This window comes from Thunnus maccoyii, chromosome 4 (assembly GCF_910596095.1).
Source record: "Thunnus maccoyii chromosome 4, fThuMac1.1, whole genome shotgun sequence".
NCBI lineage: Eukaryota > Metazoa > Chordata > Actinopteri > Scombriformes > Scombridae > Thunnus > Thunnus maccoyii.
The window spans coordinates 22,364,848-22,378,880 of NC_056536.1; the positions used below are offsets into that span (position 1 = coordinate 22,364,848).

The following is a 14,033-nucleotide window of genomic DNA, read 5'->3' on the forward strand; positions in this document are numbered from 1 at the left end:
TTACATACAGTAGGTGGTTTGTTCTTGGAAAAAGCAAACCATAAGTGGGGCATGGACACATAAAACAGCAAAGGTAACTTCCTCACAAAGGCAAATATAACACTGTCTAAAACATTCTCAGTTTTTCTGTTCTGTCAGTTTGTGAGTATTACCCTGTATTCTGTAAAGGTGATACACACTTGTGCAGGGGGTAAATTGTGTTTACGTTTGCCCCCTTTTACTTCAAGCTAGTTTCTTAGAATCTCTTTTATCATTACAATCTGTGATCAACACTAAAGCCGAGCACTTGGAGGGGCCACAAGGCCAAAGTACAGTCGCCTGTTCATTCTTTATTTCTTCACAGCTGAACCAATTATCTGCCTCGCAGCTGTCAAAACCAGCTGATGCAGCAGCGAAATCGAAGACAATTTGTAGCATAGTACCTGTGGAGAGCAGTTTGAAAGGCTGCCACTAGTTTTCTGCCAAGTGGGAGTGCAGTGTGTGTGTGTGTGTGTGTTTGTGTGTGTGTGTTTGTGTGTGTGTGTGTATCGCTGACGAGGTGGAGGCTGAGTCAACAGCTAAACACAGATGAGGAGCTACTGCTCACACATCTTCTTAGGCATCATGGGCCTTTGACAACCAATATTTGGGCTGAAATTTCTGAGATGCTGACTAACTGTGGGAAGTAGTTTGGAGTCATATAAACAATAGCGGTGCACAACATCACCTCTGCAGCTCTAATTCTGCTTCTTGTGTCTGGTTTGTGCGGTTTCTAACATAGCTTGCATGTCTACCTTCAATAGGCTGAGAATGTCTTGCTGGTTCAACAGCTCGCATTGCTTTCTTCCACTCATAGGTGTTGAGCTATAATCTGTTTTTCCACTCTGGCTGCTGGTGTGCACTGCTGTATGTGTTCTGTGTAACCATGGACTTTACAAGAGATCCTGAGAGCTGATCTGAATCCAAGCAATATGTTCAGGAATGCAGCCAGAGTGAAAGTGAGATTACCTTGAATCCAGCTCTCTATGTTAGGTCAGGTGCTAGCTGGAGTCAAAGCTGGAAAAAAGGTCCAGTCTGACTTTTCAGCACAAACAAATAAGTTAAGGATCTGAGATATAAAAGCCAGATCCCAAAAAGATTGAGATCGTATTTACATTTGAAATACTGAGACCCAGTAGGAGTTTCCAAGTTGCAACTTCAGATTTTAGAATTCACCTTGCATATAGATGACTGTCACGATAATTACGGTATTGACTTTCATACGATATATGGACATAACCTTGATCATTTTTGCTGACCTGGATATTGCACATTGTGTTTACATGTGTGTTTGCTTACATAGGAATGTCACTAGACTAAACAGCACAGCTTATGGTCTATCTACTTGAGGCAAATAATCTGTCTACCTGTTTCAGCAGGTTGTTTCTGGAACGTTTCAGCATTTTGATAAATCCACTTTTCTCTAATCACTGGAAAGGAAAAATCCAGTACATAGACGGCATCTTAGGGTACAGGAAACAAATGATTTACCACTTGTTTTGAATATCATTTAGCAAGCTATGACAACAGAACACTCTGAGGGAACATTACTAAGTTGTTTCATGGTGATTTTAAGAGACCACATCTCCAAGAACCTGGAAAAAGTTGTCAATGATAGTGAGTGAATGCCTCATGTCGTCCTTTTTCAACAGTAGTTTATGAGTTGGAACGGCACCTGAACCCTCAAAGTGCAGTCAACAGAGGAATCACAGCTAATACTATCACCTACTGACATAACAGAGCATAACAGGACATAAAATGTACAACCTGAACAATACTAATGTGGTGGTCGTATTTGTTTTCTTTTTTAAGACAAACAGAAGTGTAGGCTATATGAACTATTTACCTCATAAAATCCCTTCCTGTGTGAGCATCACACGCACCTCGACAAATAAAAATGGCTCCTGACATTTCTAGAAACCCCAAAACTCTTCACTCCCACTAATGAACATATACTGGAGGTGTGTGGGATATATATGTAGGCTGCAGGTATGGTGTAAGTGAATAAGGTGAAGCTAGGGGTCCTGGCACCTCTTAAATAGGTAAGTATGGTATTTGAACCAGTGTTACCATGTTAAAATGACAATAATAATTTATCGCAATTATTTCTGGGGCAATATATCGTCCAACAAAAGTAGTTATCATGACAGGCCTACTTGCATGCCTAAGCTGAAAGCGGCTAAGACAGATGAAATTTCCTCTAAAGGCTCATCAATAAAGGCTCTGCTCATGTGACAGTATATCATTTCTTAAAGGTCCAGTTCCTCTGCTGGTACATTTCATGCCCCTTGGCATTTGTCAAAATAATGTATTGACTTTTGGGCGATGTCAGAGGAGTAGATGATGAATAATCAAAGAGGATGACTGAGGCAAGTGGACTGTTTTGAGCAGTTTTTAGTGTGCAAGTGTGTGTCTGCCACCCTCCCCTTATGGAGGGGCAGACAGCCACGCACCAGTAACTCCTTAGAGATACATAATTTGACAGCACCATGAGAAGCAAACCAGTACAGAGGACTGGACTGACTCATTAGATCTGCTTAGCCAGACACATTTCTGCCTGTAATTAGTTGCTGATTAATACAGATCATTTAGGTCTCTGTAATATGGATGCCAGAAGTATGTAGCGCACAAAGGAGCCTAACTCATGATGAATGTCCTTCATTTATGCACTGGACTGAGAAGGAACATTCAACCAAGGGAAACAGACATAAAGTAAAGGCACACATGCATGCGCCTCATCAGAAAAGCAAGAGCTAAATCAGCTTCAAACGTTGAAATGCAGCATACTTTATCCTGACTGCAGTGTTCTTTTAGAGAAAAAATTGATCTTATATAATACCGACAATAAATATGAAATACTCTACGAAAACGTAGAGCTTCACAGTGTTCCTCAGAGGAACCTGTCAGAGTGAGTGAGCTGTTATAGCCAACCACTGGTTCAAGTCATTGATCATTTGATGACGTTGTGAATGGAGGCAAAAGCCACAAAATTGCAAGAAGTGCTTTTCTGCTTTTGAAAGAACGTTTTGTAAATTCAATATTGTTTTCGGATGTGATTTATTTTTTTTTCATCACACCTTGAAGGAGTTTGTTTGCTAAAGCTTGAAGTGTTTCATGGCTGTCACGGTTCCCGCCGAATGACGAAGTGTATTCAGTAAAGCCAATAACTGTTTGAGGTAACTTTGGAAATAACTCCAGGCTAAGCAGTTCAGTTAAGGACTCAGTAAAGTTCATATTGGAATTCCCACTGTTTGCTTCCTCAAGTGTAGTTAAAGATGAAGTTAGTGCTGCATGTCCTGATTTTCTAGTTGGAAGATGGTAAAAAAAAAAATCTTAGGAGCAAGGAAGTTTAAATTATGATAAGAGCAACATGTAACATGACAAAGTTATGCATGCGAGCAATATATTGTAATCTCATGTTCAAACACACTATGAAAACCTTCTTACTTGGAAAGTGTGTCATCAGTCACACACCTTGGACAACCTGTAATTACCTCTGAATTCAAATGAAAATCAGGAGAGGAAATAGCCACATATGTATTTCCTTTATTGCCTCAGCACTCTGTTTTTTTTCTTATTGCCACAATAAGAGAGGTAATGTGATGAAGTGCTAGAAGCCATTTCTTCAAGGCTTAACCCTACTCAATATTTTACAGGGAAAAACAAATAATGGGTTTATAATTACATTGAAGCAGGTCTTTCCTGAAAGAAGCGAGGAAAGTATAACAGCTCTAGGGGAAAGTGTCCAAACCGTTATGATACGTGGTACTGTATTTGAAAGTACAGAAAATATTAGACCAGAAAAAAAATAGGCTGCATGAACAGCGAGATGTTGTGTGAATCTTTGCAGCTGTACAGTAGATGGTGTTCTAGTTCATTTGAAGCAAGGCAGGGAGCTATGATTAAATGAGCAGACTTGTGCATTATGGCAGTCGTGTCCAGTTGCACTTACTCTTGCAGAAAGGCAGATTGATAAACTCTGAGTCAGCATTTTTTTTTGCACTGGGGTGTGCCCTCTGTCCGTTTCCTCCCGCACAACAGGAAACAGGCTGTCCTTACTGCAACAGAGTCTGTATCCGAGCCACAGGAAAAAAAAAAGAGTACAGACAAACACACATACATGGGACGTACACACATATACATACATGTAAACTGAGGTACAGAACAGGTTGGAGACAGTAGCATGACAGTGGAGACAGATTTTGTTCAAGGAAGTAGCTGGGTTGAAGTCTTGATTCTGCCACCGGAGATTTGGCTTCTCTGTGGGCCACCGTGGGAGAAACCAATTGCACAGCTTGTGGAGGTCTTCCTGTGGAATGATACCTCCAATGGGATTTTGCATTTCATGCATTATTTAAAAGGCTTTTGGAATGCAACTGAATGAACCTCAATCGCCAGTGTTTCTGCGCAGTGCAGAAGAAAAATAGTTCAACTTGCATTCTAACTTCCATGCACGTATCCATCAACATAAGGATGATGGATTCTGCTTAGATAAGGCAGTAAAATGTGGAATTCATTCATTTTATGACTTGACAAATGAGCTTTGTCTAGGCTGCAAGTGGATTTAATTAATACTACAGGCTATCTGTCTGATACGATAATACATTCTGAAAGAGCTGTTTGACTTTGTCTTTGTCAGTTTTACCAAAAGTGTTACCATTTACTTCAAATCAAATAGGTACAACTGCTTTGTAAAATGTTAATAACGGTTCAGAAGGAGGTATATTGATTTCATTTCACCCAAAAAAGCGAATCATGCAAATTGCAGCAATGCACGTATTACAGATTTCATGAAAAGGAGATAGATAAGAGTAAAAGTATCTGTTGTCACCCACAGCTTTAGCAAGCCAGTGGTTCAGTAATGGAGGCCATAAAGTGATGAAGTTCCACTTGAATACAAATGACTGATGATGTCTCACACTGCGTAAGATGTAGCAGTCTGTCCATCTGTCTTCTGCACAAGTGTGACAGTCTGAAGAATGCACTAAAAATAATCTTTTCCTGACTCATAATTCGTAGATTATCATTAGTATAATTATTGGTAGTAGTAGTAGTTTGCAGTGGTATTTCTGCAGGACAGAGGAGCTGTCCAGGGTTCTGACCACGTCTGCCTTACTGTGGTTTTTATTCTGAGGATGTCAGAACTGTATCGCTGGGTGAGAATCAGCTTAAAAAACGGACATAACATTCAGCAAAAGATTTGTGAAAAATGGTTTTGGTTTGGTCATCTTTTTCAGTGATGCATTGTATACACACCAATCGATAGCTTCAGTAATTGGCATTGGATCTGGACTGCAGCATGTGTGTCAATGAATCTCATCCTACCACTGCATTATATTGACCCAGCTCTAGTTTTCACCTCAACCTAATTCCACAGTCACAATGGGGCTTGTTCTAATGAAAACACCACCCTTTGTTCTGTGCTTTGTGGAATAATTAAAGGATATCTTTGCTGATATTTGCTGAAGCAGATCTTTAGGTAATGTAAAAAAAAATCTGGGGTAAGAAGAAGTTTACAAAGCCAACAGAAAAGAAGACAGATAAGTAATGTAACTAAGAATGAGGGTGGGGTGGGGGGGATCACTCAGCCAACAGAGAATTGGCTGCAGCATGATGCAATAAAGAGGATCATTACTTCCTCAAGCCAACTCAACTAAAAGCTGAACAGTACACCCCTTCAAAGTAGAACCTTTGCAGCTATAGTACCTAATGGTATGGTCAGTCACTGTACTGTCTTTTCACTGTGATTACATCATTGTTTTCTCCATGTGGAAAGTGAAAAGAGGCAACAAGGGGACTCATAAATTTGCCCAGATGCAGCCATGCAGTTGCTTTATTGCCCCTTAGCGCTGCGGTTCACAGAACAGGCTACATTTTATTTCTGTGGTGTGAGGACTACTTTGCTTTCCATTGGGATGCCATTTACTGGTGTCTGTTTCAAAAAGTGCCCATGAAATTTCATGACAGAAATAGAGAGTGCCGTGTATAACAGGAAATACATGGTCACACATATGGGGCCAAAGATACATTAGGCTGATGGTTTGATGTTTCCTGGATACCTGATCTCTTCAGTTTAAAGATGTTTATTGTAAAGTTTGTCCCCAAAATATCTTTATATATCCATGTTAAGTGAGCTTTACGCTTGAAATATTTCAGCACTATTAAATCAATACTTTATTACACTTACGCAATGTAATACGGCTTTTTCACAGCAGACATTTTGACTTAGTAGGAAAAGCACAGATGTTACTAATAACACTAGCAATGGCTCTGTTAATATCCAAGTGTCCCAGTGAGACAGTGGGACAGTGAGCCAGCAGGCACAATAAAGTTAGGAGGAGCTGAAGAAGGTTTTTCCCTATTCTGATTTCCTGTTTCAAATTTTCTTTTAATGATATCCTCAATATTACCTAACATATAAACACTAGACTCAGGTGTCATCAAAGGCAATGTAACAAACCTATAGGTTTATGTTATGACCATTAGTTTTAATGATTTCAGCTACTTCTCTGAGAAAGGATGTTTTGTCCATCAGTTTGACAACTCTATCAATACTCATGAGCCTTGACCACTGTTGCTATGGAGAAGAAGCTAGTCAGTTGATGCACACATCCACAATTGACCCTGAATCTGAAAATGAATTAAAAAATAGTGTAATATTTAGCTTAGTTGGTGATTGAATGTTTCATACCAAAAATGCACCTCAGGAGTTGCAGTAGAGTTTTACCCATTTATGTTTTCACGTACACAGACTCATACATTCGACTTTTTATGAAAGAACCAGGTATTTTCTAACACAGTTGTTCATGTTTTGTACTGTTGATTCACCCGGGAGAATTACATGTCCATCAAAGCCTTTGAAGTGCTCCAACTATAAATTACATCATTAAAATTGCTAATGGAGAAATTGAATGGGACTTTAGGAACTAGGGGCACTGAAAATACCTCCTCCCACTTCAAACCTCAATACCAGGACCCTAAAACTGAAGCAGCTAAGTGGAATTCAGCTATCAGTAATTTTATTTCACCTTTGCTTTTCCTACTGAGAGATCTCTTCTGTGAAAAAGGCCTATTCAATAGTAACATTTGAGAGATGTTTCTCATGTTTTGTCCACTATGGTTTCTCACATAAGAGGGAAAAATGATAGAATCTTCAAAAGACCATAGAGTTTAATCAACACCAAACCCAAAAAAATAAGCTTCTTGTATCAGCAAGAACAAATGCTGTATTTATAATAGACACTTGGCAGAGGAGACATTTTTGACACACCCACTGGAGTGTGAATGTACAATTTTGTATATGCCACATCCACAGTAAGTTGTAGCTCGACTTTAAAGTGTGAAGATTGATCTGTTTTAGAGTGTAGCACCCCTCAGTGCCAAACAGCTAAAGTTGGCTGCTGTAGTGCAGTTGCTGATTCAAGTGATGGTGGTCGGTGAGGCGTTTTATGATACTGTGCATGTATTTAGCTGCATTACTGACATACTGCAGCACCCTTGTTTCCAAATGCACAACAAAATCATTGAACCAGTGTTTTTCTGTCTTCCAGGTCTGAATGTGACACTGCCAGAATGGTCAGGTACAGTATATCCAACTGCTCTAATAAGCTACTCTATCATGTGTGTATCTGTGGCTACATCTGCCTGAATATTTGAATATAAATCCTGTGCCTTTTGTGGGAGAAAAAGACTTTGGTGAAGACATGGTGTTATGTAAGTCTTTTTGATTTGAGAGAGTGAAGCTGAGTAGCCAAGGATTATGGTGATAGCCAGAGTGAGTGGTTTTTCTCTGTCTGAAGGGTTGTGGCAGGCCTGATGTGGTGCCTGCTATTGGTGTTTGTGGATATTACAGTGTGCAGGAGATGATTGGAGTTTATATCAAGGCGGTCCAAGGTCACATTCCACTATTGTTAGCTTGGTCGCTGTGTGAGCGAACTTAAGTGGCTGGAGATTTGTGGATTGTTAAGATTTGCCCTGATTTAAAACTATCATGTGAATCTATCATTGCCGTGAATACAGCAAAGAAATATAGCTTACATGTTGAGAGTAGATGGGCTTCTCTCTCTGGTAGACACACACTCCTTATCTGTAGCATCTCTATTTACAGGTGCCTCACTGTGGGATCCAAACTCTTCCTCTGCCTCTGTAGCACTGTGTATTAAGCACCCAACAGTGTCTAGACAAGTTGAATAGAGCGTAGTGGAGACCATGCATAAGTGAAAATTTTCCAGGCCATGTCTGTTCTTTCCTTAGGTACTCTACTCACTGTATGCGCTCCCCAGGCCGCTTTTCTTCTGCTCTAAATGTCCCATTACGAATTTGAAGCAAATCCAGAGGGGACATAGCCTGGAGATGTATGCCAGTCTTTGTTTTTGTACCATCTCACTAAATGTGTGTGCATGCAAGTGTGTGTGCATGTGTTTGTGAGATTTGTATGTGAAGTTTGTCTGCCACTCAGTAGCATCCTCACCAACGTTAGTGTGCCAGAGGACAAAAACATCAGCATAGAAAATAGGTTATATCGCAACTTAAAATGCATTGTATAATAGTGTTTTAGGTATTAATTTCACTCAAAATATTAAAATGCTATAATGAGTTTTATTTGATGTTTTAGAGTGTTTTAATTACAAAACTTTGGGTGATAGTGCTTGTGGACAATAGAGAGATTTTCTGAAATAACAATTTGGTGTTCAGTAATGTAAGCCATGAAGTGTTTCACACTCTGTAATGTTTTTTTTAAGCTCACACACCTCTGTAGACTCTGTAGCATCACAGAAAGTATTTAAACATTGTCAAAGACAGAGAAAGTGTTGGTTTCCACTTTTTTTCACCTTTGAAATTTGACCCTTCTGGGCTTCATATTGTGGCACAGTGTATAGTGCAATACAGTATATTAATATTTGTTGTTTATTGTCTTTTATCATTATCCGAACACTAGAATGATTAATCATCAGAGTTAATAATTTTTTTATTACATTTCTGGAATACTCGTGATTCCCCCCCAGGCCTGTTTAATGAACATTACTGGGGTAATGGTTTTCCATACCGTAACACATATGTGATGTGTATATACTAATATCAAGAGAGGGTCCTCTGGTTATTGTTATTTATTTTTTCCATGAAGTTCAGCTCTAGCGAGTGCTGCAGCTGCTGATGGTGGGATCTTAAAAGCATAGCAATAGAAATGAGGACAAGGCTTCAGAGGCAAACAATCCCATCTCGCCAAATTGATGCTTTGATGTGGTTGGAAACCTCCCAAATGGCAGCCGCCATCCTCATGCATTTCTTGGTTGTGAATTTGGCCACAGTTCCTCGAATTGTCCCCTCATTAATATAAAACCGGTGTGCCAAGACTGTTATAGTGCTACTGTATAAGCTGAGCTTCAGCCTTCATCTGCACATTTTTACTAGCACGTTTTGGACTATGTGACCTGTTGGCAGCTGCAGACAAAATGCAAAATCCGTGACATTTCTGAGTTAAATTGATTGCTGACTTCTGCTCCGCTGTGAGCAATAGACATGATGGCACTGATCCTGCAGATCAGAGGAAAGCCTCAAGAGCAGCTCATTTCCCTGCAGTGGTGATAGTGATGTTAAAGTGCTCAACATTTGGCACACCTGCTTCACGTTAGCAAGATGGACATGTAAATTTGAATGGATGTACAGTGATTGTAAAACTATTTTTAAAAAAAAGGTGTAAATAAAGAATAATAAAAAGAAGTGAATAAATTAATCCATCAGTAAACCAATTTTTAAAGCAGCTAGTTAAAAAATGCATTATGTAATTGGACAACACTGAGTGTTAGTGAAATACTTCACAGATAAATCAGGTCAATAATTACATTCAAAGACAAGACAAGACTCAGTCTACAGCCATGCTAGCAGCTCTCTACTTAGGCACTGCAGTGCTTTGTATTAGATGCTAACATCAACATGCTAACAAGCTAACAATGACAGTGTAAGCATGCTTGCAGCTATAACATCAATAATCATGCTAACATTTTCTAATTAGCATGAAACAGAAAGTATGGCTGAGAGAATGTCATTAGTTTTACAGGTATTTGGATATAAACCAAAGTACTGTACACATTAAAATGCTGACTTCATGATGGTGTTAGACATGAATTTAAGGGGTCACAAATTTCATGGTAATCCGTCCAACAGTTGTTGAGACATTTCACTAAAAAAAATCACAAAGGTCAGCCTCATTGTGGCGCTGGAGGAAAAGTCAGAGGATCACCAAAGTCACTAGAACACATCCTATGGGAGCCACAAATGTCTGTACATAATTTTGTTCCATTCCACCGAGTAGATGATGAGATACTTTACTGGATAAGTGAAAACTTTCACCTGCTGGTCGTGCAAAAGATTAACAATCAGGGGATTCATCTGGGGACCATGAATATCTGTACATAAATTCATGGCAAGCCATCCAACTAACCAGATTCATGCTGCTATTGTGGCTTAAAATGAATGTATTAAAATTTAATAGTGGTTTAGTCCAGTGATTCTCAGCCTCTGGGCTGGGCCCCCTCCAAAGGATCACAAGATAAATCTGAGGAGTTGTGAGATGATTAATGGGGTAAAAAAAAGTTCTGCCACAGAAACTTGTCATCTTTTTTGGGAAACATTTGATAATCTTACTCCTTTGAACCTTGAACAGTTATTGAAATGAAAGCATCTGGGAAGTTTAGAAACAAAATCTCTTTCTCTTTCTCTTTTGTGGAACTTCTGACAACTTTAGTCGCCCCCTTTTTGTAAGGGATCCCAAACAAAACAGATTTTGAACCAGTCATTAAATCTTAAACAGTGTATTTTATCAGGAGCTAATAATAATATATCTATTATATATAATGTATCAATTAGTACCTACTTAAATTGGAGATTCTAAAATCAATATGACAATACAGTTTAACAAATAGAGTAAATAGCTAAATTCACAAATAAATGTAATGCTACAGCTTTAAAAGGTAAAAAAAAAAAAAGGGGCATTTTAAAATAAATATTTTAAGTCAATAGTTTTGTTCACCACTCGCTTTTCAATTTGCTAAACTCATTATTATTTATATTACACTGTGGGGCTTCATTTGGCTAAACTCAGCTAATCAGTTAGATATGTGGAAAGCACTTTCATTGGCTATAACACTTCATAGTTTCAAATGCACCCACCACCACAAGACCAGTTGATAAAGGAAATTAGAGCAAAGTGGTTCCACAACAAAGCCTAAATCACAACATACTATAGAAAACAGGCTCATCTGCATTCAAAATATACTACCAATTACCAGACGCAAGTGCAGCGTGTCCCATATACATGAATGAATTTTGATCCTTCTCCAGCACTGTTATGTAGCTAGTTCCACTACACTCCTCCCTATAGACAACGGAGCAGTTAGCCTCTCAACTTGTTAAAACTTGCTGTGTGCTACTGCCTGTAATACTTTCCCCCAGACATATGTGGATATAGTGCAAGCATCTCAGTGTAAATATTCAGTAGCATCTTTTTTAAAGTGAAGCAGCAGCCAGTTTCAAATTGCTGCGACCATTACTGTGAATTCCTCTATCAGTCACATGGTTTATCTTGGCTCTGAGTTCTCTTTTGTATTGGAGCTCAAAGCTGTTTTTGAAATCAGTAGAACTGCCAACACAGCACTTTGCTGACAACACACAGCAGACTTACAGTCACACTTAACATCTTACAGTCACACTTACATCTCTCACCCTGTTAATGTGCCACACCATGACATGAGTGAGCCTGGTTGTTTTAAAATTTTGTGTGTTACATGGCTTGGTAGGTTTCATTATCATTAATAATGGAAAAGCCACTGAACTTGGCACTGGTGCTATAAATAAATAAGCCCTGCACCCGAAGGATTGCTTTGGACTGGTTTGATAGAAGTTTGAGTGTGTGTTTGCGCGTGTGTGGAGAGAGAGAGAGAGAGAGGGATAGAGAGAGAGAGAGAGAGAGACAGGCCCTATCAGTGATAGGGGATTACTCATACACAATCCGTGGCTAATGAGAGAGGAATAACAACATGGCAGTGTTTAATTGGTCTGCTGTTCTGTAATAAGAATGGATGGCTTCATTTAGATGTGATTAGAACCTGGATGAGATAGGCAGGCAGGCAGGCGCTCAACGGCCTCAATGACCTGCTTTTATTGGATTGTTCTTCAGTGAATGTCTGATGATAAGACGTTCTTTCACTCCCTGATGCACTTTTGTGCCGCAGTCATTCATAAACCCAGACCGGCACACAACAATAGCTGAGGAGTAGGCTCTTATCTATCACTGAATAGTTTTTGAGTCTATTTGTGCTCATGTTATTTATAACTGTTTACCTGTGTTTACCTGGTGAGCTCATGTATTGTGGTGGATGGTAGTTGTTTTATCTGAAGTGTCTGACAACTGAAAGGCTAATTGAAACTTCATATTGTTTGAGATAGTGATTGTTTTTTTTTTAATGAACATGTTTGGTCTGACACATATGAAGGCAAGAGAACTGCAGTATAGTGAGTGACTGGAGGTATTCTACAAAGCCTTGGCAGGGTGTGTGGCTTTTATTTCCCAGAAATGCTCTATAGAGAGTTGGGGGAAACAGAGAGGCACGGATTATAAAGATCTCCCATTATTACAGAGATGACAATGAAAAGAATAAAGCTTTGCTGGGCTGTTTTTGTAGGGGGTCAAAATCTCTCTTAGAGTGTCTCTCCAAAGAACACCAGTAAATAAAGTGCTTCCATTCAATTTAAACATTAATTCTGGCCAACTTGTTGTTGTTTTTAGTGCAAAAGTCATGTGGGTTCATTTGCAATGACACGCCAGAGGAATTAACATACAATTTAAATAGAAGCAGTGCTGAAGAGACCGCACTTCGTTTGCTTCTAACAGATGAAGTGTTTGCTCAAATGGCTGTGGAGCTTGAAAGCAGGACATTTTTCTAAAACAGCACAATGCGGAGACTGAACTGCACTTAATTCACTTGGAAATCTAACCTAAAAAGAGCTGGCCCGTCCTCGGGTGCAGTGACAGCATGTATCAGGGCAGCTGAACTGATATTTGTCTGCAGGGACGAGAGGTGACAGTGCTGTGTTTCACTATTCGTCTAGTGCTGTCTCTCACCCTCAGCCGGCGCTCTCCGCAGGGATCACACAAGCCTATCGTCTTCTCTCGTCTCCTTCAACATCTCTTGTTGCCATGGAGAGCGATGCTCAACTTCAATGGGTAGGACACCGAGCCTGCAGTCTTCGTCCTTGTGCGAGTCCCTTTTTGACAGAGAAAACGAGATTTCAGGTCTCAATCGGGCATTGTTCTGAAAACACTCCTTTCCACGCAGCTTTCGTGTGTAAAGAAAGCAATGACAATGAATTATATGTTTTTAAAGACATAGAACATCTCTCCCTAGTGGAGAAGAGCTGCTATGTTTTTGTGAGCAGTGGTTGTTGGTGCATCAGTCATTGCACTGACAGGTCTGAGACAGGGTCTGATTGTTTGACTCTACAGCACAATCAGAGTAACTAATGGAAAGCAGGAAGAAATTTGAGACTAATTCAAGGTTCAGAGCTCCCAACTCAGCCAGAGCAGAGACATTAGCATTTCTTGAATTAATAATTCATTATGCCGAAACAGCAGCAAATGGCAGCAGCTATGACACAATAAGCCATTGATATTACTCAGGGCCTCATACAGAGGCTGAGTACAAGCTGTGCTTAAGAATGAAGGATACTTGTGTTTTTGTTAAAAATGCTTTTTAAAAAAAATGCATAGCTGTGAATCGAAGGAAATGGAGTCTAATGTAATGTTATTTGGTTTATGATTTTATTTCTCTGACAATTAGAAATCATTCCTTCAGCATATGCGCATGAAAAATGGGTAAAAAATGAAATTGGCAGCTATGACTATGATCATTACATGGTTGATGACGTTCTGTATCGAGCCAGATGTGGCTTTATGTTTTTGATGAAGACCTCATCCCCTGAGAAAGATGGGGAGTCTGTTGGTGTTTGACTGCAAGTTG

At 39.5% G+C, this 14,033-nt stretch overlaps 1 protein-coding gene across 3 annotated transcripts in view; it reads left to right on the forward strand.

Annotated features, from left to right (window-relative positions):
* The window catches only part of iqsec1a (IQ motif and Sec7 domain ArfGEF 1a), a 97,032-nt gene that overhangs the window by 10,176 nt on the left and 72,823 nt on the right, over nucleotides 1-14,033 (forward strand). For 2 of the 3 annotated variants that reach the window (XM_042408858.1, XM_042408866.1), the window contains exon 2: nucleotides 7,569-7,598. The exons of the other annotated variant lie outside the window; for it this stretch is intronic. In XM_042408858.1, coding sequence (XP_042264792.1) covers nucleotides 7,569-7,598 — 30 coding nt within the window. The remainder of the gene's footprint in view (nucleotides 1-7,568; nucleotides 7,599-14,033) is intronic. 3 annotated transcript variants of the gene reach the window in all.